This window comes from Meleagris gallopavo, chromosome 19 (assembly GCF_905368555.1).
Source record: "Meleagris gallopavo chromosome 19, MGAL_WU_HG_1.1, whole genome shotgun sequence".
NCBI lineage: Eukaryota > Metazoa > Chordata > Aves > Galliformes > Phasianidae > Meleagris > Meleagris gallopavo.
In genome coordinates this window covers 9,387,989-9,412,739 of record NC_139422.1, presented here as the reverse complement: position 1 = coordinate 9,412,739, position 24,751 = coordinate 9,387,989, and the positions used below count along the sequence as shown (strand labels likewise).

General features: G+C 41.9%; 1 protein-coding gene across 9 annotated transcripts in view; it reads right to left on the bottom strand.

The window, feature by feature from the left end:
* Nucleotides 1-24,658, bottom strand: part of GAPVD1 (GTPase activating protein and VPS9 domains 1) — a 31,724-nt gene extending 7,066 nt beyond the window's left edge. The window contains exons 1-23 of one of the 9 annotated variants that reach the window (XM_085239444.1): nt 24,576-24,615; nt 19,592-19,680; nt 16,672-16,883; nt 15,433-16,276; nt 14,235-14,321; nt 13,124-13,258; nt 12,815-13,004; nt 10,511-10,671; nt 9,474-9,603; nt 8,505-8,630; nt 7,438-7,611; nt 7,003-7,143; nt 6,334-6,468; nt 5,658-5,777; nt 5,198-5,275; nt 4,717-5,084; nt 4,082-4,169; nt 3,787-3,867; nt 3,016-3,138; nt 2,408-2,537; nt 1,901-2,010; nt 1,282-1,441; nt 649-836 (exon numbers count right to left, since the gene is read on the bottom strand). In XM_085239444.1, coding sequence (XP_085095570.1) covers nt 649-836; nt 1,282-1,441; nt 1,901-2,010; nt 2,408-2,537; nt 3,016-3,138; nt 3,787-3,867; nt 4,082-4,169; nt 4,717-5,084; nt 5,198-5,275; nt 5,658-5,777; nt 6,334-6,468; nt 7,003-7,143; nt 7,438-7,611; nt 8,505-8,630; nt 9,474-9,603; nt 10,511-10,671; nt 12,815-13,004; nt 13,124-13,258; nt 14,235-14,321; nt 15,433-16,276; nt 16,672-16,856 — 3,754 coding nt within the window. In that variant the 5' untranslated portion in view covers nt 16,857-16,883; nt 19,592-19,680; nt 24,576-24,615. The other 8 variants (XM_085239443.1, XM_085239442.1, XM_085239449.1 and 5 more) reach the window with 8 other exon arrangements.
* Nucleotides 24,659-24,751: the final 93 nt, after the last annotated feature.

Below are 24,751 nucleotides of genomic sequence, written 5' to 3'. Positions count from 1 at the left end.
CTTAACTCCTTCCCTGGTCACTGAATCTTACTAGTAGAACTTTAATGTCAGTAGATACAAATTCTTGCTAATGACCAGCCTATGTAGACACATTTAATACATAGCACTGTATGCTCCAAGAGTAAGAACTGACTCCAAATTTCTTACATCTCCACTTCATCAGATTTGTGCATATGTAACACAGAAATTATTTCAAGAAACTGTGTTTTGAGAGTTGTCTTTCTGGGCCAGTATCTTTATGCTACGACGTTTCTGCATCTTTGGCACATGTGATTCAAAGTAAGCATATCTTCCAAAGTACAACCACAGCATCTGTACTGACGACAGAATGTTGCAACTTAAGTTATCATTTCTTAATTTGTATGTTGATCCAAAGTAACTGAAAGTATCCATGCTTGGAGCAGATGCTAGATAATGACTCTGCGTAACCTTTTAGGACAGGCAAAGTCAAATTACTTTCCTTCTCCTAGCCTATGAAGAATGGAAGCAGCTGACGCCAACACACCATTAGATCACAGTAATACGTACATTTGAGTTGAATCAAAGACTATTGTAGGAATCTACTCCTCAGATTGGAAGTCGTGCTTTGAAACCCAAGCTAGTGTAAGTGTAGAAACAAAAATAATCCACAGTCTGCATTAATCTTACCTTGAATAAACTCCCTGATTTTCTTTTCTTTGCTCTCTAGCAGTAACCTCACACACACTGTAGTGAAGTATCTGTTGGCCACTTCTTTATCTCGCAGAACTCTTTGCAATAGCCTTTCCAAGTGTGCCTGTGTTGTCTGCAGGCCTTGGCGACATCGAGTTAAATAAGCAATATACGGAGCTCTTTTCCTAAAAGAAATGTTCTACATTAGATTCACAGAAAAGATAGAAAATAATAGCTTTATAAACTACTAAGCTGTAACGCAAGAAGAGTCCTCAACCTGTTGTTTTTAAAACAAAGATAACACCTGAATTAGGAAGTTCAGTCTTACACAGACTTCACTGGCCTTGCAGCACTGCGGAATGCAAGACTAAAGCAAATTCTGAACTGCATCTCTTTGGGTGTGGAGCTGGATATTAGCCACAAGCTGATTTAATTCAAGTTTCTTACTATTTAATACAAGTCATTCCCAGAAAGAGGACAAAAGAGGACACAACTTCATCATTTTGTGGAAAAGTAGAAATGTAATAAACTTACTTGGTAAGGTACAGTTTAAATAAAGGATCTTTCTAATCTGCTAGTGAACAAATGTATGCATTCAGAAACCCATTAATAAGATACAGAATAAACTACCTATAATCCTCTGCAATAGAGGCTAGCAGCTTCCGACAGGTCCTGTTATCAAAGCGGCTTACACATCGCATTGTTTCTTGCAGCTGGGCCATCAAGTTCTTGTCTTGAAGATTAATAGCTTCAGCTAGTTGAACTTTCAAGAAGCACACAATTTCATTATCTAACATAGAATAAGGAAAATTATTAAGGAAATGAAACATAGGCACAATCAAAACAGAAAAATGTTCTTCAATATGGGAAACACACATGCAACAGTTTAAACAAAAACTTCTGCATAAAAGCAATAAGTGTTCATTTATTAAGTCTCTGAATCTTTCAGATATCAAGGAATACGTTTTTCTATCATTACTTTATCTAGTATTGAGAACTACTCTGAAACGTAAAGAGGAGTAGATAAGGAGATAGATTCACCTATCTGCAAATAAACCTATAGTGGAGGAATGCAAACAAGACACACAAATTAAGTAAGAGGGAAGAATCAGCAAGTCATTCAAGCCACTATCTTGCTACTGTAGGTACTTCCCAACAGTACATGTATTTTGAGAACCAGATTTAGTAGACAACAGAAAAGAGCAGATGCATACAATACAAAACTTCTGCATGTATAAAGAAAGCTTACCTTCAGGATCTGTGTGATCTGGTAAACCATTCCTCGTTGAATGTGTCAACATTGGAAAGGCAACAGAATCTGCTGAACAGAGAGCCAACCTCAATTTCTTCTTTGCATCCCTTAAAGAGAAAAACATTTCCTTAACAAGGCTGCTGTGAAGACTGTTTCTTCATTAAGCAATCCTCATTTTTTTCTTTTTCTTTTTAAAATACTGATTAAACATTATGTAACATAATTTGAACATATCAATGCTGTCAAGATGGAAGAGCATCACTTCTTTAGATATACTACCTAGACCAGTTTCACAGAAATTTTCCTAAACATTGTTCTCCTATCCCCTTCACACCTCACTGGAAAAACAACAGTTTGAGATGCTTAAAACTGAAAACACACAGAAGTTTACAATTAAGGAGGACATTATTATTCACATTAATATTTTTTTGTGGGGAACTGATCACATGGCTTCAGCTTTCAAATCTTCTTTGTGGGTAAGACTAAATTTGAAAGTGTATTTACCTATAGGAGAAAGCAGAACTTTGTGGCTGAGCTACTTGGCTTGCAGAGTCTGGGAGATCATCTGCAGACATGTTTTGCAAAGCCTCATCACGTGGAGAGTCGTGGACACTCTCACCGTCCCCTGTAGTCTCTATGGAAAGGAAAAGTGACACTCGTGGAGTCAGAAGAACCTAGACTAATATCTTCTGTTCTTGTTAGTATAAGAGGAAAAATAGAGACAGTAAGTAAGTAATTTGTCTAAGTTGAAAGGTCATATTAAAATACGCCATCTGCAAGTCCCTAAGAAGAAACTGCATCAGTTTTTAAGGCAATATGCTTCTTCAGTTTCCATTTTAAAAAAAGCAAACTGGTATGAGATGTAACAAGTCACCACCTCAATGGCAACACAGATGACCCCTTCTGGGAACATGGATTTCATTCCCAGTCTCAGAGGAACTACACCACAGGTTGCATGAGAAAACATTTGTTTTATAGCTGACGTTATTACACTGTTAGCACTACGTTTGTCTAGAACACTGAAGTGTTTCGTTTTTTGTTTTTTGTTTTTTTTTTTAATCTTTAAGAGGGAGAAACTATGTTGGTAAGGACTATAAACATGAGGTTCTCACCTCCACTGTCATAGTTTACTAAAGCTCCTTCACTAGGACTGGTTCGCTTAATTGCATTCCTGTATTTGTCCAGAATATCTTCTGCAGCTTGAGCCTGAGCACTGAGCCTCGGGCTTGGATCATCTGGAAAAGTCATTATAAACAAAAGGAGTAAACCTTGAGTTATGCCAACTGAAAGCAAAATACAAAAAAATGTACACCCATGCATTCAGACTCTAGCCATAACAAATAGCTACTTGTGTTCTGTGTAACTACAGTTCAAATATAAAGTCCAAAGCAAAAGCAGGAGGAAAAGAAGGCACTATAAAAAGTGAGCAAATAAAATCAGATTGTTAGCATCTTTATATCATATACACAAGTGATTCTTGTATATTTGAAGGCCTCTAGAAATGACTATGGAAACAGAAAACTGAATACCCAGGTCCAAATCAAGTTTAATTTAGCACTTCAGGAATTACCATAGGAATGTGTCTGCGGCTATTTACAGCTCAGCTGTAATAAGGACATAAGCTTTTTAACGAACATTCTAAAAAATAAATAAGTGAAGACCTGAGTCAAGATTCCAGTACAATTGATATTGACTGAAGAATGACAATTTAAAAGCAGACTTCAAGGCAACAGTCATCGTTCACTTTCTTATTCAGACAGCTAGTTGTGAATATTAAAATACAACAACCCATACCTTTCTGTAAATAGACACCTAATGGGCACTCTGGAAATCTACAGGGCATGTTATGAGAGAAAATTACTATGATAATATTATCCACATACCTTGTAGTGTTGAGTATCTGTCAGGTACCATATCATCTTTGTCTTTTTCCTGCTTTTCTTTCTTTCTAAATGGAATTGGAGCTGAAAAATACGTGGTAACTTATCAGGGTCTATGCTGAGATAATGGCCAGACTGAAGAAACGTTTTAAGAGGACAGCTACTACCGTGTACCAACACGATGTCAGTCTGATAAGTTGCTCAAAGTGAAACAGTAAGCATTTTCTAGTGAAGTCAGTGAAGATACAAAAAAGGCAGCATGCTCTAAGGTACCCAAACAAGACAGACAAGATCCTACCTTTGGGCATTGCAGACACAAAGCGTTTTCTCCACCATGGCTTGTTTCTGTCAGACTTCTCATCATCGCTGTCTTTACGCTCATCAATCTGTGGAAGAATGGAATTTATATTTCAATATGCACCATATCACATGTAAAGACAGGATTTCTCCTTGACATTTACAGGTTCTACTTTATCAACTGAAAAAAAAAAAAAAAAAACCAACAAAAAAACAAACAGAACTACAGCAGAACACAGAAAGCCAGAGCAGACTAAGTTAGAAACATCCCTCCTGAAAAGAGAAGCTTAAGTATGAAAAGCCAAAACTATGAAGAAATTTAGATATTTTAAAAAATTGTTTCTTAGGATCTACAGCATTTTAAATTTTAACAAATACAACCAAACTATTTCTGAAATCCCACTAAGTCACATGGAGCTTTTCCAGTAAATTTAAGAGGAACCAGGCATATTTAAATCACTCTGAACAGCTGCAGTTTTCACTCGTAAAAGACTATTTTAAAAAAGAATGCAGAAGTGTGTTGTAATTCCTTGGTTAAACACATTTAGTACCATTTTTCTTTGGTATGAGAAAAATAATTATATTTGGCAGACTAGGGAAAAAAAAAAAACACCAAGTGATAAATAGGAGCCTCACCTCTCCCCTAGAGGAGTCCTTACTGGGAGATGAAGACGATGACTGCGATGTAGCCATCAGAACAGCTGTCCCCGTGGCTGGCATTGGAAGCTCCCTCTCCTCATTACCAGGACGTCTGTTCCACCCAGGATCACTCATAGGTCTCCGAACTGATGACACTATATCTGAACTCCTGCTGCGGACCAGCCTTTCTGGATAAGAGTGCCTCTGCTTGAACGCTTCTAAATCAGTTGGAATTAAAGTATGAGACCCAAAGTTTGGTAATCGAGCCTCATTACCTCCCACAGCTCCTTCCAAAATTGGTGGATCTGGTGGTGGGTGAGATGGTCTTGCATAATGTACTTTAGGCCGTACAACAGCTGACACACCTGAGGTAATAAACATAAAGGAAGCCACACACATTTTTAACATTCACTGAAATAAGTTGATACTAGCACAGAAGTACTGAATGCCAATTTTCGGCCTTTTCTTTCCGGCTTACCCTCATTCGATGACAAAGGATCAAACAGTGCAAGTAAAGAATCTGTCTGAGAAGGAGGAGATGTCAACTGACTGGCTCCTGAAATACAGACAAACAAAAGTTAGCACTGTGCAAAGAACTACCTACACATAGGGAACACTGGAAAAATAGACCAATCCCAATGAGCAAGAGGGATTACAGTCAGTGTAAATAAACAGAATTAGCAAAAGGTGATCTTAAATTGAAAGACCAGTCTCTAGTTCTACAGAATACTGGCCCCTTTGTCAAAGAAACAGTGCTAACAAATCAGGAAAACATTCAGCTTCGTGGTCAGCAAAGCTTTGAAACAGGAAAAATTGAGGAATTTTTCTTTCATTTTCAGTGCTTCTACTGCACTCCTACTAAGAACTAAAATCTAAGGATTTTAAACTTGTAATTTTAACTAATGTTGTGAGAACCCATTTACAGGTATCTTACTTACCATGGGCTGTTTCATCCATGTCAGGACTTGTCACAGAATCTTTTCCCCCAAAGTCAGAGCTACATTCAGACCTGAGATCCTCAATCTTATTAGGAATATCTTCAGATGTTGCACTAATACCTTCCACGTAACAACAAAAAACAAACAAAAAAAAAAGCACCTTTAGTACTCTTTCAGACAAAAGGAGGCAAAATCCTGAAGCTCCTAAAATGTTTGGTGAGCACAGTAATAATCAAGTCCTAACTCACAGGAGTATTAGAGACATTCGGAATTTCTATATTCCCAAAATAAGTCTTCATTATTTCTGCTTTATGTCTTCAATAGTTTTAACATAGCTATGAATACACTGAAAATTGGCATTAGAAAGATGCTTCATTCTGATAAATACTTTGTGGAAAACTGGGAGCTGAAATATATATATGTGCTGATTTACTTGAAGTCATCATAATAAACAAAACACAAGAAAGTCCAAATCAACACTCCACTGCTAACCACTGCTACTGTAGCACAGATTACTTGATGCACTTTTTTATTTCTTTCATAAGATCTACTGCTTTGAAAATTCATGAATGAGGATGAAGAGTTATAACTAATTTTTCTCATTCAATTAAAGCAAGGGCAGCAAAATAGATGCTGATTGTATTCTAATATAGTGATGTTAGACAATTAAACCCACCTGATACAACACTGAGGCCTGGTGTACTGGGTCGAGAACTGACCTCCCTTACATCTGTGTCATCTGATGTGCTACCCAGCCCAGAACAGCTTTCCAGTTCTTGCAGCCTTTCCTCCTGTTTTAGATCTGGGGCTTCTACAAATGGAGACAACACAGAAGAGAGAAAAAAGTATCATTACTCAATGCTGGGCTCCCTTAAAACTCACCCACAGAAGGGAGAGAGGGGGAGTTTGATTTAACATACTAAGTTTTAAGCTAACTGAACCAATTCAGCAAGATAGTGATGCCCCAACCACATAAGCATTTAGCAAGTTTTTACTTAAATACTGTATTGCTTAGAGACAATGGTATACAACTTAACTAAAATGAATTGTGATCAAAGATAGCACTACTTAGCATCACTGGAAAAGAAAGCAAACAGAATTTTACTTTGCAACCCCTTTTCTCTCTTTTTTTAGAGCTTAAGAACTTTGTAAGTAAAAGGCTCTCTGCCTAGCAATACTTCATCCTTCTAATACTAAAAGCATTCACAAATATTAAGGCAACGTTGTTGAATGTCAGGACATCAGGACAATAGCTTCTTGAGGAATCTGAGACAGAAGGTGCTGCTTTGAATTATACACCTCTGGTTCACACTAAAGAAATAAACACAAATTACACAATTCTGACCTGAGTCGCTTGGTAATACTTCCACACTCCAGGCCTCACTTGTGGTTTCTGAGATGGTTGAACCTGTGCAAGGATCAAGCAACACAGATCCTGAACCTGGTAAACACAGCAAGCTGCCTAGCATGTTCTCTGCAGCTGCACCTGCAAAAGTAAAGCAGAAATGCATAGTGGCATATATCCTTCCTGAAGACAGATTCAATGCAAGAGAAAAATAAGACATTTTAAGTGTCCTTAAGGTAATAAAGAAAGAATATTGTAAATACAGAAATGAGTGACCAGATGCTACATAGGTCATGTGCAAAATCTTCCAATAGAAAAGATTTTCTTTAATGAATGCATACACTTATTCAGAAAGAGATGAGAAGAGCTTTGCAACTTGACCATTTTACAGCAAGCATGGAACATTTTAACATAGCAGGTGCAGAACTGAGTTACCTGCAATTTCTTGTAAACGATCTTCATCAATATTTGGATCAAAGTCACTGCCCAAGACATCTGTACTCCAAGTTTCACTCACAGTTTCTGATATATCTCTGTCATCAGTCAACCCCATCATATCACGGATTTCAAATTTACGGAGCTTGTCATCAAGATTATCCTGAGTTGTGGCTATATGAAAATAAGAAGTACTGAGTTTTTGTTTTTGTTTTTGTTTTTTTTTTTTTTTTTTTTTTTTTAAGAGGCCCCTCCAACTACTTCCAATTGAAAATTTATAGGAGTACATTAAAGGGAAAAAAAAAAACCCACAAACTGACTCTGTCAGATAAGACAGCATTTAAAGTAACACTTGTAAAATACTCCTATACAAGAGATGGTGCCTAGAAGTACTGAAGTGTATTTGAAGCTAAGAAAAATCTTGGACTATATTTGGTGACATAAACCCATTAACAAATAGATAAAACATAGATAAAACTAACATGCCATAAGGAAACTCTAGACAATTCCTATAAAAAGAACTTCTCACAGAATTGCTGAGGCTGGAAGGGGCAACTGAAGTCCAAACCCCTCTACTCAAAACATGTTTAATTACAGGTTGGCTCAAGGCCATATTCAGTCATATTTTGAAAATCACATTTTGAAAATGGAGCTGGAGACTCCAAAACCCCTCTGAACAACCCATCCCAGTGTTTGACAAACACGTGCTAAAAATAAGCTAGCCAGATGCTCTAAGACTACTCCAATCCAGACCCCCCCCCCCATTCCTTTGAAGGGAAAGTTAAGTATCAAGCAAAACTTTAAATGCACTTTCCTATAAAGGACTTAAGTCTCAAAATACCATACATTCTTCTTTTCCTATGAACTACAAGAAATACTTCTAGAGGAAAACAAAACAGCAGCAACAAAAAAAAAATCCAAATAAAAATAAATACGAAACTGATTGGACAAGGTGAGCATTTACTTATTTTTGTCCCAAACTAGGTATTTCTCAATCTTTTTCCACAGAACTTTGTCTTTCCCACCCACAGCACCACAGGAACTTGCTCCAGAGAACTTGCACTTGCCTTGTTCATGCTCCAGCAGCTGCAGAGCTTCAACACCATTGCTCCCAGAGGGACCTGCACCAAGCTCTGATACAGACTCCCCTTCCAAATCCAAAGATGATACTGAGTTGGAGCGATTTGAAGGACCTGTGAAAAAAATAATTTATTGTAAATCTAAATCTGATTTGAAAACCAGTTCTTAAATATACAGGATTAACAATCCAGGAGACAATTAACAAAAAAAACGAAGAGAAATTAAGTAGTAATCCCAATATAGAATATCAAACTGAAACTGTTTCTCTGCTCTTAATGTCTACCTTATATATACTTAACCTGCACTGTGATTTGCACTTTACATGCATAGAGGACCATATGATTATAATAACCTAAAAATACATTACCAGAGAAGGCTAGAATCTCACCATTACCATACTTGACTAAAAGTAAGTAAAGACATTGATATTAACACATTTAATTATTCATTAGCTTGCTTGCTTATTTTGAGAAGAGTAAAAACTACGTGACAGAAGTTATACAAAATAATGCCCACTGCAGAATTTGTACAAACTTCAATACTACAGATAAACCCTGCTTTGTTTTGTCTCATATCTGAGTCCAGAAACCACTCTGGACTCAGAGATATGTAATAGTTAATTAAAAGATCATGAAAAAGTCTGAGAACTCTAATTTTCGAGATAAGTCAGTTTACCTTAATATAAATAGTTCATTTTTTTAAAAAATCCCTCTGCTTTCATTTTTTAAATACGCTTCTTTTTGCCATAATTCTTAGACTAAGTTATGTCTTTACAGGTCAAAATTCAGTTCCTAACCTTTTTCTCCAAAGGACTAACAGAAAAGAAATAATCTTAGGGTAACACAGCATGATCTTTAAAATAGCAGAGATGACATGCTATGTTTAACAGAAGTTCCTTTCACAGTTAAAAGAAAAAAAGGGGACAAAACTTCTTCAAGACTTAAGTAACCCTTCACCTTCAGATATTCCTTCCAGATTATCACTGCAGAGTGAAAAGCGCAAGGTTTTATCAGGTTTACCATGGAGCTTGTTTTCATCAACAGGGACATCTCCTTGTCCGCCATCTGCAAGCTGCATATTTAAGACCTGGGGAGTGGGGGAATGAAACAATGCTTCCTTAAATTAATCTATTTCTTTCCTGATAATTACACAGTAAACAAAACATTGCATACATTTTTGCACACATTCTTTTTTTTCCTAGATGCTGATGGTACAATCAATTTTGTAACATTCCATTTGAAAAAAATAAAGTTACCTCCAAAGAGCCTGGAAAAAACACAAGGTAACCAATATGTGAACACAAGGCAAATCCTGCTAACAGACCCAGTAGCTCCCTCCTCGCCCCGGCCGTCTAGCCTAACATGTAAACTCACGGTTACACAAGGCTGCAAGAGGAAATAGTCCAACCTATCAGGCAAGATGGTAAAGATGAAAGCAGAGTGCTGTTCCATGCCTGCTGAAGGAGGAGGCTGTACGAGCAGCCCTGTCCTCAGAGGCACTCTGTGGGAGCTCACAGCAGCATGGCCACAGCTCTGCCTCACCAGAAGCCTGGCTGCTATGACGCAAGTCTGCGTTGCCAAAAACTTTGGGATCAGCATTCCAGTGCTGTCATTCACATATGCCACTCGAGGCAGAGGACAAAGCACATGGGGAGGTAATGGAATTAATTTATGCAGGCCTGGTTTGCTCTTAAGCATGTTAGACGACAAAGCCTCTTGATAAATCTGCCAGCTGCATTTTTCCTGTGTTAATATACTGACTTTCAGACCTTGCAGATGTATGAAGTTGTTGGAAAATAACTTCTAAACACAGGGAGGATTGACAGCTACAACACCCAAGTTCAGTAAGGCAAACAAACAAAACAAAGTGAGTACTTTAACTCCTGTCCTGGATTTATTGCCCAAACTCAAGTGCGACAGGTTCACTGTCCTGCTACTAAAGAACACAGAGGCTGTGTTTTTCAAAATACCTGAGCTTTGATGATGTTGCATACCTCATTTTCTGACATCATTCCTGGAGTAATCTGTGGACCTGCTCCCAAAGAAATCACCAGCACTTCTTCCGGCTGAACTTCTGGGATGGTCTCCTGGGAGGACCCTTCGTGATCCCCATGCTGATCCATGAGAATATTTGACCTACTTCTGCTACGAGTTGCTACGAAAGTATTTTGAAATATCAACATTAGAAAACTTTTCCTTGTTTAGGGAGGAAAAAAAAAAAAAGACAATAAAATGAAAATACAGAACTGTAATGTTTTCAGTTGGTAACATGCATGCTAACAAACTTATAAAATGCAGAGCCTTACTAGAATTTGAGAGAAGGAGCTAGTCTCTAGAAAGCGAGTACTGATGTGTGAGAAAGCAATCTTTGACAGAATGGCTTAGAGAAACAAGGTACGTTACATCCTGCTTGCCCACACATTTCTACACCAAAGATCTGCACCAATTCCAGTAACTTCAATTGGCCCAATCTTCTGACATGAGAATACAAAATAAAACCAAGTAGTAGCAGTAGATTTACCACAGTAGCCACAGAAGAGCTGTTTAGCAGCTGTAATTGGAGGTGGGAATAAGTCATCTGCACTCATTCTGTTAAAAAGACTATCCCATCCATGTAACTGGAGGGGACCTCAAGTATAACTGGTAGTCATACACGCCCACAGAACCTAGAAAAACCACATAATCTCACAACAGTCTGCCACTGGTCTAAACAAACGGGGGGAAAGTTGACAAAGTACCCAAAACAAACAGCTCTCTTTAAAAACAGATTCTGCATTTGTCAAATTGTGCATTCCAATCAGAAAAAGACTCTTAGTAAGTTAACGGAGAACATTAAGAAGTCTGTGACCAACAGAAAAGGACAAGGTTCCTATAGCTTAAAACTGTAATTTGTTGAGAAATTTTTCTCCTAAGAAGCAGAGAAAAGTGACTCAAGCAGTTGTCTGAAACACAGATGCAAAGATTCAACATCAGGTGTTGGACTGTTTTGTAGCTCCTGATCAGCCTTTTCAAGTAGCCTCATTTCCCCTGTTTGGCACTGAGAAAGGAAAAACGCCCGCGTGGAATCAAGGCTGCTAAGTATGGTAGCAGGACACCAACCATTTCTTTATTTCATCTAGGAAAAACAAGATGAGTGTGCAGAACTAACAGGCCAAGCTTTGATTTTATCACACAAACACACCTAAGGTTTGCTGTTTTTTAAAAACTACATTTACATACAAAATGAACCTCATATAGAAATCAATGAAGAAATCTGAAAAAGTAACAGAATGCCAGAGTGAACCAAAGGCATGCTGAGGTATCACGATCGTGTAACAAATAAAAGTTTCACAGAAAAGAATGGAAGGAAGGCATTACCCACCAAAAGGGGTTACTAGAGTTATATGAGCTGAAAGATTGGTAGCAGAGGTATCCCAGGCAGTAATGGCTGCCAATTGCTGTCCTGGATTTCGAAAGCATTAAAATGAAACAAAAGAAATCAAAATTTTGAGCAACGACACTATTTTATGATATAAAATAAATGCTATTGTGCCAATACTTCATAGATTTAAGAGCAGAGCTATTCAGATGCAGAGTAAAAACAACATGGGATAGGTTTGTTTGGAGGTTTGGGTTCCTGTGTCTCTTAACTGGCTCCACATAGTTGGAACCCACTACAAACTAATACCAAATCTCTCAAATGAACAAAAACATCCCATGTGGTCATGCCTACGTTAATATACACCAGAGAAGAGCACCATTCCTATTTTAACAGAAAACATTACCAAAATGGAAAAGTTCAAGACTCAGAAATGCTAGTGAAAGAGAGAGGGGAAAAAGACCAACAACCTAAAATTGCATTACAGTATACTACCACAATTAGATCAGGCAGATAACGGAGAAGAAAAGAGACCGTCTCTTCTTAACGCACTCTCTGAAAGTTCTACTCCTTCTTCACATCAGCTCCCTTCTAAGACTCAATCATTTTAATTTTACTCTGTCCCACTAACGAAGTGTTAGAGCTTCCATTTACCACTTTCCTCAGCAAACTTCCCATCTTCAAATTTTCCCATTATTACCCTTTGCACTATCCTGAACAACAGCAACATCAGCTGTTGTTCTCCAGAGTGGAGAACACTGTGCTTGGATCAGAAAGTGCTACTAGCCTGTCTATGCAAAAGAAAATACTTCACCACCTGCACATGAAAAGTAGAACTGAAGGTGCAGCTAAAGAGAACGCCTATAAAGAGCACTGAAAAAATAGTAAAGAAAAATGCATTGGGTATCAAAAAGCATACAAGACCATTTACTGTCCTTACCTATCGGTAATCGATTTTTTTTGTTAGCTGGAGTAGTTGCAGGAGAGAGCTGGGGGGTGTTATACGGCGTCATTTCAAGGCTGCTACTTTTCCCTGGTTTGTTCTGGGGTAAGTTTGCTAGCAAGTTTTCCAAAGCCATCCGATCTTCCTTAAGTTGATCACTCAACATTACATTTCGCATGAAACCAACCTACAAATTTAGAATTTGTGTTAAGAGTTGCAGCGTAAGTTATCAGCCCTGTTTATCAACTGCCTGTAAACATATGGGGCAAGTTTATTTTACTTCTATTTAAAAGCTCAAGAGATTACCAGAGTAGTTAGCTGGCTGTATGTCATGTAAACCACTGTTCTACTCAGCCCCTCCAGAAGGTTGACAGAAGACATGGGAGGAGTTTCAACTGCACGGCCATCAATAACGACATCCAGGAAAGCTGCAACACAGCTCTACAAGGGAAGAAGTTTGGAAACAAAGACCATTTACCAGAGATTAAAAAGAACTTCAGTTCACTAACACAAGAGCTAAATATTTTACATAGTAATCCAAGCTTTGCTTCCTATTCTTAAGATTTCAGGATAAAATACCATGCATCATTAAAACCACTGAAAGTAAGGTAAGGAAAGCCTGCAGTTAGTTTTAGTACTTCTGATCTTTCCCGTATTCAAAAATGATAACTCACTTAAGTGTTTCATTGCAGTGTTCAGATTTTCAATAGGAGTTACACTGCTTATGGCAAACAATCTGTCCTAAAAAAAAATGTGCTGAGCACAGACTAGAAGTGAAACAAAGAGGCACCATGCAGCATCACTTTCTAACCTGTTACTTGTATAATAAATGTGTAAGTTCGTACCAATGACACACAATAATTGTAATTAGCAAAAATCTTCAAGTTACATAAACAGATCAACTTTTTTTTTTTTAAATATGCAGCAGTAAACCAAAACCCCTTCGTTCCACTGTTCTTATGAAGTAACTGCGGAATTGCTATGGAGGACTGACAATAACAGCGGAAAAGGAGAACAAAAAAAGCAAGAAAGGAACAGAATTTCCTTGTGCTACCAAATTACTTTTTCCAATGCTAGATTTTGCACAGAAGTTGTCTGCAGATCCAAGTTTTTTCTTTAGGTTCAGAAGAAAAACACAGACAGCAATTCAGAGTTTCCACTTGAACTTGCCTTAATGTCTTTTCTACATTTCCTTTTAAAAAGCAGCATTATGCCAGAGTAGAATTGAGAATCCCTGAACCTTGAATTTAGTACTCAAGATTTTGTTCCCAGCTCTGTGTAGGATTTAATCTGCTTTTCAGTACATGTAACACATAAATCAACTGCTTAGCAAGTCGTTTGCAATGTCTGAACAAAGAAGCTGCAGAAGGATGAAGCACACCCAGGAGTCCCAGCTCCTTTTAGTTCAGACTCTTACTTTGTCGAATTTAGCAAGGTTGCTCTTCATACGTGGATCTCCCTCTTCAGAACCTGTCATTGCCAACTGCTGCAGAAGTCTCCCAACCTGGAAAGAGATGAACTATGAGGAATAAGCATTTCAAAACAACATCAAGATGAACTCTGCCATAACAATCAATTAAGACAACTCCTCCATTTCACAAATAATAAAAACCAAAAGTAGTTGTGGTATTTAAGTAGTACACTGCGCATGCAGATTTTCTATGTGTGTCCATAATTCCCTCCCAGGAACAAAGCATATTTGTTTTCACAACGTAACCTAGATTCAACTCTCAGTTCTCACATCTCAAATCTGGACATTCTGAATGGCTGTATATACTTCATTAAGTGAAAGCTGGAGGAAAAAAAGTAGGAAGAGAGCCAACTCCAGGCCAGAGAAAATAATCCTTATTAATCACCAACTGCAAACCACTCTCAGCTTTAAAGAGTTGCCAATTGCAAGCTCTGTTACAACCTGCAGGCAGCAACACTGGACAAGATTGCTTATGTATCTCTGAAAAATACTGCAAGGCCCTGTTAGTAAAGTGCAGCAAGTAAAATTCACCACAGTAATTTTCTGTGGGAATCACTTACTGTCCAGTTCACAGACATTCAAAAGCAGGCTGTTATATCTGTGGGGAATATCCTCCACTAAATGTAATGATGCCTAATGTCATCAGGCAACAGTTCTATATTCTGTCAACAAATTGCTTGAGATTTACACAAGTATTCCTCACGAGGGCTGAGGAATGCCTTAAGGTCTAATAAAACAGGAGGCTGCTACCAGCAGACAAACTGCTGCCTGACATTTTTTGTCAAATACCTGACATAATACAATGTTACTTTACAAACACTACAGAATTCATCTTAAAGCATAAATATAACTGCAGCTTCCACTCCTCTGAATAGCTCTCATAAAGTATATTTGCCCCTTTTGTAAGAGAGAAAGGAATGCATTCTACAGTGCTTTTCAAGTCAGTATTTCATGCAAACAGGCACATTAACTTTAAAACACGCCTCCTGAGCAATGATGACACAAGCATTATATTAGCATTTGTCTCATCTATAGGATGAACAATGCTCTATCTTTTAATGATACCACCTGTTGCAGCAGAAAAAAAAACACCAAGAACATTTCTCTCCATGTCTTTTTTAGATGAGTTCTAAATGAGTCATACCTGCATCAGATTAAATCTCGCCACTTCATTTATAGGTGCATCAGAAATTATCCCATACTGCTCTGGATTAACAATTGCAGGACAGATGAAACATGCTAGAAGGAGATCTGTGCACATTGCTCTGACCTCCCCAACCTCCAGTCTGTCTACACACGAGAGCGTTTTGTACATTTGTGACACGATCCATCGCAAGCTATGTGGAAAACAGTACGTATTTTGTTTCAGATAGCCAATGAACTTGTTCACCAGGGTCACCAGCTTCGCCTCATTGGAGTCAACCATTTCTTGGACTCTTTGCTTAAATTTTTCTGTGCCTTTCTCTCCAAACAACTTTTCCTGTTGGACTGGAGAGAATCTCTCAATTAATTTGTTTGGATCAGTTTCCAGATGATCTTCATCTTCAACCAGAAGCTGCATGATTGGCTCATGTAAAGTTGCAGTAAGAAAGAGTTTCGCAGAAAAAAGTCCTTCAGAGAAAAGTTTGAATAAGATGCTGAACGCACAAGTGCCTCGTCTCAACAGCCGCCTAGGGTTGTCACTTTCCTTAAGTTCAAATTCGATCAAGTAACGAAGGACCTGCAGGAGGTAGCTCTCATCCTCCTGCATGATGCAGTTGCCATAAATGGAGGTAAAGACTGTGTGAATGACACTCTGGGTGTTGTCCTGGTTGAGCTTCTCTCCAGCAACCAGACAGGACGCGATAAGCCTAGGGTTCTCTCTCAATCTGTTTAGGAACTCTCCATAAGCAGTCTCCTGAAATCCCAACTGCTTATATCCATCCACAAACTGCGTATCCTCCAAGATTTTAGCATGCTGACAGCATTCAGCAGGAGAAGCTTCCGCACTTAAAGAAAAACATTGAAACACTCTAAGTAAACTCTTAAGCAGACAAATTTACCAGATGTCACATAGCCCATCTGTTCACACAAAAGATGTCTTCCCATATAGTTAACCCAAACGATTTCCAAATTCAGGAATAAGAACAGTTTGTTCCTATAAACCACAAAGAGCAGCAAAGCAAATACACACATTAGAAAGATGGTAGTTTAAGCAGACAACGAACAAGTCTCTCTGGTGAGTCAGATGCCTCAGATTAGATTTGTTTTTGAAAAGTACTATTTTTGTAATTAGTACAGCAAAGGACTCTAGAGAGTGACTGTGAAAAATCTGGTAGTTTTGCTGCAATTCATAGAAGTTCAAGTATCTGTTCTCCCCAGGGCCACCACCCCTCCAAGTCACCTTGTTATGATCAGTCTGTCCAAGTTAATCCGTTGCTGCTTGGAAATCCATGCTGTGCGGTACAGCTTTTCAGCTGTCTTCAACACGTCTGCGTTCAGCCTCTGAATAAGTTGCTTTTCTGAGTTTACATACAGTCGTTCCTGCTTGAGGTGATGAGCCAGTGTGTGTATATCCAGCTTCACCATCTTTGACAGCAGACTACACAGTACTCACTGAAAGTAGGAAAAAAAGGAATGAAATCAGTGAATTCCAACAGTAATGGAAACAAGTTCTGTCAGCCCCAACAAGGTAATAAGCATAAGTAACAAAGTAAGGAGGCCATAAGCTTAGCAGTAAATACTTCTGTGCCCATTCTGCCTCCATGTAAGGTTTTCTAGCTGCCAGTTTCATTAATACCTTGTCACTTCAGCACAACAGGAACACTTGCACAGCAGCCAGTGGTATCTCCAGCTCACACTCACCAACTGAAATAGTCATACAGTGCCACACCACAAGGCTTACACCACACTCCAGCACACAGAGTAAAGAAATGGGCTGGAGGAGAGCTGCACCAGTGCCATAGCCTAGGGAGCTCAGGGAGACAGCGAGGAGTTGTCCCATTGTGCCACCTGCATGGCGAACAGGGAAGTTTTGTGCTTCCTACTTTCCACTGAAGCACACCACAAGGATGTGGGCACAGTTATCTCCAGACTGCTACAACAAATGTCACCTCTCACCTTTGTGTAACTTCTTTGCTAGATAAATAAATTAACTGCTAGAAAAAGCAGCAGCTGGAAATAAGTCTGAGGATGCTGCTCAGCAATAGAACTCGTTCAGAAAAAGAGGACCAATCCAAAAGTGTTTTTTAAAGAGAGAAACTGAAACAAGCAGAGGTTTTCCTATCACAGCAGTGTCAAAATAAGCCAAGCAATCAACACTAGCCACTGTTCTGTCTGAGTTTTTTCTGATTGTGAAGTCAGAGGTTACACTTATTACCATTATGTGAGCAGGAGAGTTCAGTACCAGGCAGAACAAGTTCAAGCAAACTTTGTTCAAGCAAATCCAGTTAACTCAACTGAAGAAAAAATAACATAAATTGTATAATGTTGACATGGGAAAGGGTAGAACCCCATAGATTGGATTATGTCTCCATGGAATCATTAACAGCCACGGGGCTGCTTCTTCACCAGAATGAACAGCAATACTAAATAATTTGGGAAGAAAAAGGGTTTGATCCATATATCATACATAGCTGTCAGACACACTGGCAACGGCTACATGACAGAGCTGTCAGAGGGACGTGGTGGAGAACCCTTGAAAGCTGTGCTAGAGTTAAACAGAAAACCTACTTCCCATAATCTGCAACCATCCCAGAGAAGCCCAGCTCTACAAGACCATTTATTCCATGCTTGAGAAACTACAAATAATTTACCAGGCGCTCTCTTTTTACTGTTTTAAAGATCTGTGGTTCACTGCTCAGCAAAGCAGGAGACGATCTTCTCTGAAGAATACAGATTAGCTCCCTAATCAGGCAAGGTTTTACATTTGTTTGTGCTTGTTGGTGTTTTTTTCCTAGTGTGAGAGCCTGATAACCAGGCATGCTGGCAGCGATGGCCACTCCTTGGCTGCGTAATTATGTCAGGTTAAAACTATAAATGAAAGAACAAAAACACTAGCAGAGACAGAAACAGATACTGTCACACGTCTTTATGCATTCCTAGCAAATACGCAGACCTGTACACAAAGCTCTCTTTAAAAAGGAAAAGCAAGCTAACAAAAAAACATGACCCTAACCAGCAGTTACAGTTCATGCATTTATGCTATTCAAAGAAGAGACTGAACAAGGAACTTCAAGGATGCAGTGATTCTGATGTATTTAACTAGGGCAGTCTCAGACAAATGATTAGAAAAAAGAAATGCTGACATCACTGCCAAAGTTATTTGAGAAATGAACAATAACTTCTTGCAACTCATTTTTATTTTTAGTCACAGAATTTTAGGGCTTTCAGGAAAACAGCACCAAACTTGATATTGTCTGTAAAAATTAACTTCTGTTTTGGACTATCACCTGTTGATGTCAACTAGGGAAAAGAATCCATTTAACTGTACCTACTATGATATCTGTAGAACTACCGTCTGTCTTTTCAGGAGCTCTCCAGTGTAAAGCTGTATTTAATGGTGTTCATGGTTTACCAAACTTCAACAGTTTTAATTGGTCGTTTGAAGGTGATCACTTGGAGGCTCTACATTTCTAACAGAAAGTTAGTTCAGGTGGCTATCCTCAAAGTCAGCACAAAAGGTAACAGCTGCCTGGGAAGAATACACTATTTCTAGTAAGCAGCCATTGATGCAGCTGTTAGATTGCCAAGAACTTCTTCTAGAGCTAAGGGCAATTAATCAAAAGAGAAATTTAAAAAAAATCAGCTAATAGAAAGCAAGTACAACTCCCAGGTAGTCTGGAGCCCAAATACGCACATACATAATGCGTCTGGTCAGCAGACAAAAAGCACAACAGAACACTGCTGTGATCTGTAATGTCACCTATCGATACGCTATCAATCTGCCACTATATCTGAGACTCTTCTCTATCTGCACCACAGAATACAAACGTAACGAAAGTGAGAGGAGAACTGCTTTGAAACTGAGCTGTGAGAGGTCAGTAAGCATGACTGTTTTCTCAGGAACTGTGAAAATGCACAGGGCAACATGCTGACTGTCTGACAACAGTTTGTGCCCTACATACACGACAGAGGGATCAGCAGCTTCCTTAGCTTTACAGTCCTCCATAATATTAAACTTGTTGACAACCACCAATTGCTACCAAAATACACCTCTGTTGATGAGGAATGCCTCATTCACACCTATTACCAGTTATTAGAAACAAATTATTCCACAGTCATGCAAGCATAGCAAGAATCAGTGCAAACAAGTGGGTGTTCACCTTCCGTGACTGGCAGACGTCTGAGAACACTAGAGATGGAAAGCTGGAACTGTGACACATATGGACCTTCAGCAGCCTTCAGACTCACTCTAAAGAAAGCATAAAGCACAGTCAAAAACAACCCAACCAACCTAGTTGAACAAAATGCACATGCTATCACTCTCTTCACACACTGGTATTCACACAGCCTGTATTTGAAAAGGAAATCTATTCTTAATATACCTACATGATGCCTCCCCTCCAAAAACCCCTTCCTTTCATGATCGGTACAAGCAGACAACAGCTGCATTCTTTAACCTTCCCACGCCGCACAGCATTCACGCCATGCCAGAGCTCAGGACAAGAGCTTCAAGAAGCAATTAGCCACACTTACGTATTTGGTAATGCACTGCAGCAGGCAGCAACAGAACAGACAGAATGGCAGCCACCTCAGCTGCTACTAGTTCCTGTTTATCAGCTTCTCATAAATACAGAAGCCACCCAAAATTACCCAATTACCTACTTTACAACGATCATCCATCGGATTTGAAATAAAAAGTGTCTGCGTGCAATTGTACGAAGGAGGTGGTTTAGGAAATTTAGAAATCCAACCATCTGACGCAGTTGAAGAAACAACAGATATTAAATAACTCCTGCTATTTGCAAACCATTTTTCAATCCTGGTAACTTCATTTTGATAGAAAAATACTTCAATTCTTCTAAGACCGCTTAATAAGCTACTAACTGGAAAACTTACTGCAGCAATTCAAACAATTTCACCTCACGATGCCCCATCACAACAGACTGTGTGAGCTGACAGCATCTAAGATGTTTTGCTCTACTATCAGCATGCCCTGAGTTCTTCAGAATCCAAGGCAATCTATGCCTTTGGTAAACATGGACATAAACTGCTTCTCGCATTCAGAAGTCCCGTAAAGCACTCCCTTATCTTTGGGTGCTGAATAGCAGCACACAGAGCGTGTGTTTTGTACTGTGGAACACAGAAACAAGTGGCACCTCTGTTACACAGTTCTGCAGTTCAGCTGACAGAAGAGTAAGCAAAGCAGCAAATACTGCCACAGTACACTAAATTCTTCTTCCTCCTCCAGCATTTCCTGCTCAGGGTTATTTGTTCTTCCTGTGTCTGCTAAGCAAGACTCAGCTTCCAAAGCAAGTTTGGGCAGATCAACTGCAGGGAGGGCAGAGCAAGGCCAAACTGAGATCGTTCCTTCTTACTGAGAAAGAATTCCTAAGCAAACTTGAATAGCTTCCATGCTAATGTACCCCAGATGAAAACATCTCATCTTCATTAACATTTATAGTAATAACAAACAAGCCTTCTTTACATAAGCTAACAACCTATCTCCCAAAGTTGAGCTAAAAAACAAAACAAAACAAAAACAAAAAAAAAAACATTTTTTGGTTCACCATGACTTAGGATTTACCTGCTGAACCCTCACATTACAACGCCCACTACATCAAAACACACAACGTGCAAAACGCATTTAAATTTGCTGCAATTCAACTATCTAATCAACATTAACATGAAACACGTACCTCGAGTTTGCTTCTGCTCTGTGCAACCAACACTGAACACAAGATCTGTGTGCAAGAGCACTTCATTTCTCGGGTCCCTCATTAACAGGGCATATCAGGAACGCATAGGCTCAGCTGCCTACTAAATTGCCAGCTGTGGCACTACAGCAGGCACAAGAGTCAACAGGAGCACGTAACCACCAAAACCTGCTCCAGCAGCTCGCGCTGTTAGAAAGAGTCGCTCGCCCTACTTAATGAGTCACACTAATTAACTCCCGTGCAGAACCTGAAGTTGGCGGTTCCGCAGCCCCCCGCGCAGGCTGCGGCTCCTCGGAGCGGCACACGTTCTCCAGGGCCCGCCGAACCGCACAGCCAAACCCACACCTACAGCACCTGCGACGTCCCGAAACCCACCGCAGCGCAGCCGCTCTGAAGCCCTTTTCCTGAAGCCACGAGCGCAGCTGACGCTAATTTGCAGAAGCGTGCTTCTTTCAGATCCCCCCAAGCGCAGCCCCCACTCGGGGCGCACCGCACGGCTCCCCCTCAGCGGCGGGCACAGCCCGCTCCTTCAGAGCGCCGTCGTGACTTTGCAAGAACGAGAGACGGACACTCGCCTGTCCAAAGTCCTCCGGCACGAAGCCTCTCGGTGACAAAAAAGGAAGTCACGACAATGCCCAAGTTACAAGTTCTAAGCCTCCGTCAGACGGAACCCGTAAATCCGGCGGTCCCGGCGCTCACGCCGCTCCGCAGCCGCGCCGTCCCGCCGCAGAGCACGAAGGGCCGCAGCCGCGAAGCGCTCCCGCCTGGCGACCGCCGGCGCGCGGCCCGGCGCTAACATGGCAGCGGGCGGAGCGCGGCCCGCTCAGCTCCCACGGCGCGGACTGCGAGCGCGGCCCCCGCCCGGCGCACGGAGCCTCCCCCCGCCCGGGGAACGCGGACGAGATCGGCACCTCGGCGCGTCGGCCTGCTCCTCGCAGCGCTTCCCGCTCGGCTCCCTGAAAAAGCAGAGAGGGGTCGCTCGGGCCCGGGCTCCGCTCTCCTTTCCTTCCCCTCCCCTCCGCTCCCTTCCCCGCGCCGCCGGTGGGGATCCGAGCGGCGGTCCCGGACGCGCGGGCCGCGAGCTCTCTCCCCTACCCGGCCCCGGCTCCGCCGCCGCCCGGCTCCGCTGCGGCCCCGAGCCAGGCGCGGCGCGGCACTGCGCAGGCGGCGGGCGGCGACGCCGCGCTCCTGGGACATGTAGTCCCGCGGCCATGCGGTCCCGCGGGCGCCGAGCCCCGACCCCCGTTCTTTCTTCAGCCCCCACCGAGCCCGCGTTACGGCGGAGCATCTCTGAGTGGGGCTGCTGTCGGGTGGCGTGGGGAAAAATCGGGCTCGGAGCGGTCACTTCGCGCTGCGTGGCACTGATGGGCACCGTTCCCTGGGACGCACCCGGACGGACGCTGCCCATCTCCCGCAGCTGCTTTACAAGGAAGGGCCGTAGGGCTCGGCCAGCCCTGCGGATTGAAAAGCACGGTGACGAGCAGTGGAGTATGCAACGTGTAACTGCTGCGTGGAGCGATCTGCCTCACGTAATAACACTGCTTAATCATAACCAGCATCACATGCGACTGCACAATCAAAGCTTGTGCTTTTGTTGATGGTCACAGACTGATTTTAACTTTGCCCTCCTTTTTCAGCTGTCCCAAGATCCTTAGAAAGCACAGAGCGCACTGGCTGCCCACGGGATGGGGCCTTGCACAGCTTCACCGTGGGAAACAGGAGGCTGATATTAGCTGAATGTATAGATACGGCCCAAACCCACCCGTGCTCCTCATAACACATGTAGCTCAACTGGAAATATCAGGGAAATCTATGTCTTAGGACATAATTTATTACACAAAAAAAATTGTTCCAACAGAGGTATTAAAAAGCTTGTTCTCTTAAAGAAAAAAAGGGCTGCACCATTTGTAGCCCAGCGCTCACTTGGGCACCTTGTTACAGTGTGGAATGGCAGCAGTAAGCCAAAACCCAGCATGCTGTGGTCAGGGCATGGTATCCAGGCTGCAGCAGGGGCAGGGATGACTCAGGTGGGAAAGTAACCTGACTCCTCAGTCACCATCACTGCTTTTTCATGCCTAAGCCATCTGCAGAGCTCTTCTCTCATCAGCACAGCAGCCACACAGTGCTTTGTATCTCTCAATCTCCAAACTATTGTGTGTCTGCCTTTTTCGTAGCTAACACAGCCTCAAATCCTCTCCTCTGATAAAACAATGCCTTACATAATTGAATTGTAAATATCCAAATGACATTTTAAAAACAACCATGGCACACAGAAATCCAACAACAAAAAAAAGTTCCTTGAGCCCAAACACACACACCAGCAAAGCACTATGACTGTGCGACACAGCCAGCTGCCACGCCATGCTCCTGGCTGTAGCACAGAACACCGGCTGCATTACAGCATCACTGCCCTTAGAGAACTGAGGGGAATGTGCCTGAGGCCTGCCACCATCAAGATGTCCCCTTGTCTGCACATGGTTTCCCGTGAAGAGATAAAATACGTTAGGCACAGTTCTCAGGATGCGCAGCTGTAGCGAAGACAGTTCTTTAATAAGGCTAAGCTCAGTAATTTGCATCAGAATTCTTCAAAAGAGATGTGAATTCAATGCAGAAATAATTGAGTAAAAGAAAGAAATCCACGACGATGTATAGAAGACTCTGAAATATACTTCGTAACAGGAAGAACAGCATCTGGATGAGAGGAGCTTCTGAAGAGGCACAGTGTGAGCAGCGGGATTCGCAGCACTGCCACCCTCAGCGCCGCCCAGCTGCGGGGCTCCCAGCACGGGGCAGCACCACGGCTGCCTTCTGACAGAGCGCAGCTCAGGGATGCCTTTGGACCCACACTTTTATACAGCCTGGAGTTATTTTTGTTACGATTCAGCCCTGCTATCACCCAACAGTGAACAACTCCCATTTTCTCACGTCACGGCCGACCCAAGGCTCTCATTTCGTTACACTGGCGCTCAGACACGACCCCAGGCCCGCTGTATGGAGGTGCGGCCCTGCTGGCTCCGGGACAGCCCGGCCCGGCGCTGATGTAACGCGGCGTAACGCCGGGGCGAGACGCGGCCAGTCGGTGTCCGGGCGCCAGACGCCTGCAGGGCCGGGCCCCGTGCCCACGGACTGCGTGCCGAGCGGGCGCTGCCGGCACGGACGGCCCCGAGCCGAGCTCTGCGGAGCTGCGGAGAGCCCGCCCGTCACCTGGGGCCCCGCGGGGATGAGGCAGACCGCAGGGCGCGGCCCTCTGGCCTGATCAGCCCGGGCCCAACCCTCCTTCTTCCGCCCGGGTCTCCTCGGTCTCCGCCGCGCTCGGCCAAGAGGTTCGCCGTTGCCAGTGTCTCGTCCCCCCCCACTCCCAGCACCGGGGTCGGTTACCATGGAAACTTCCAGAACGTCCCCCTCCCCCCCCTCCCCGGCCGTTCCCTACCCTGGCCTCGCCGCCACGGCCGCCCCCAACCAATGGGCTTCTTCCGCTTGGCTCACGCTTCTCTGTTGATTGGCCCGCGATGCCGGCGGGGTGAACCAATCGGGTAACAGGAGGGGTGAGCGCCAGGCATGTCAGAGCGACCGCCCGCTCCTCGCCAATCAAGGAAGGCCAGCTTA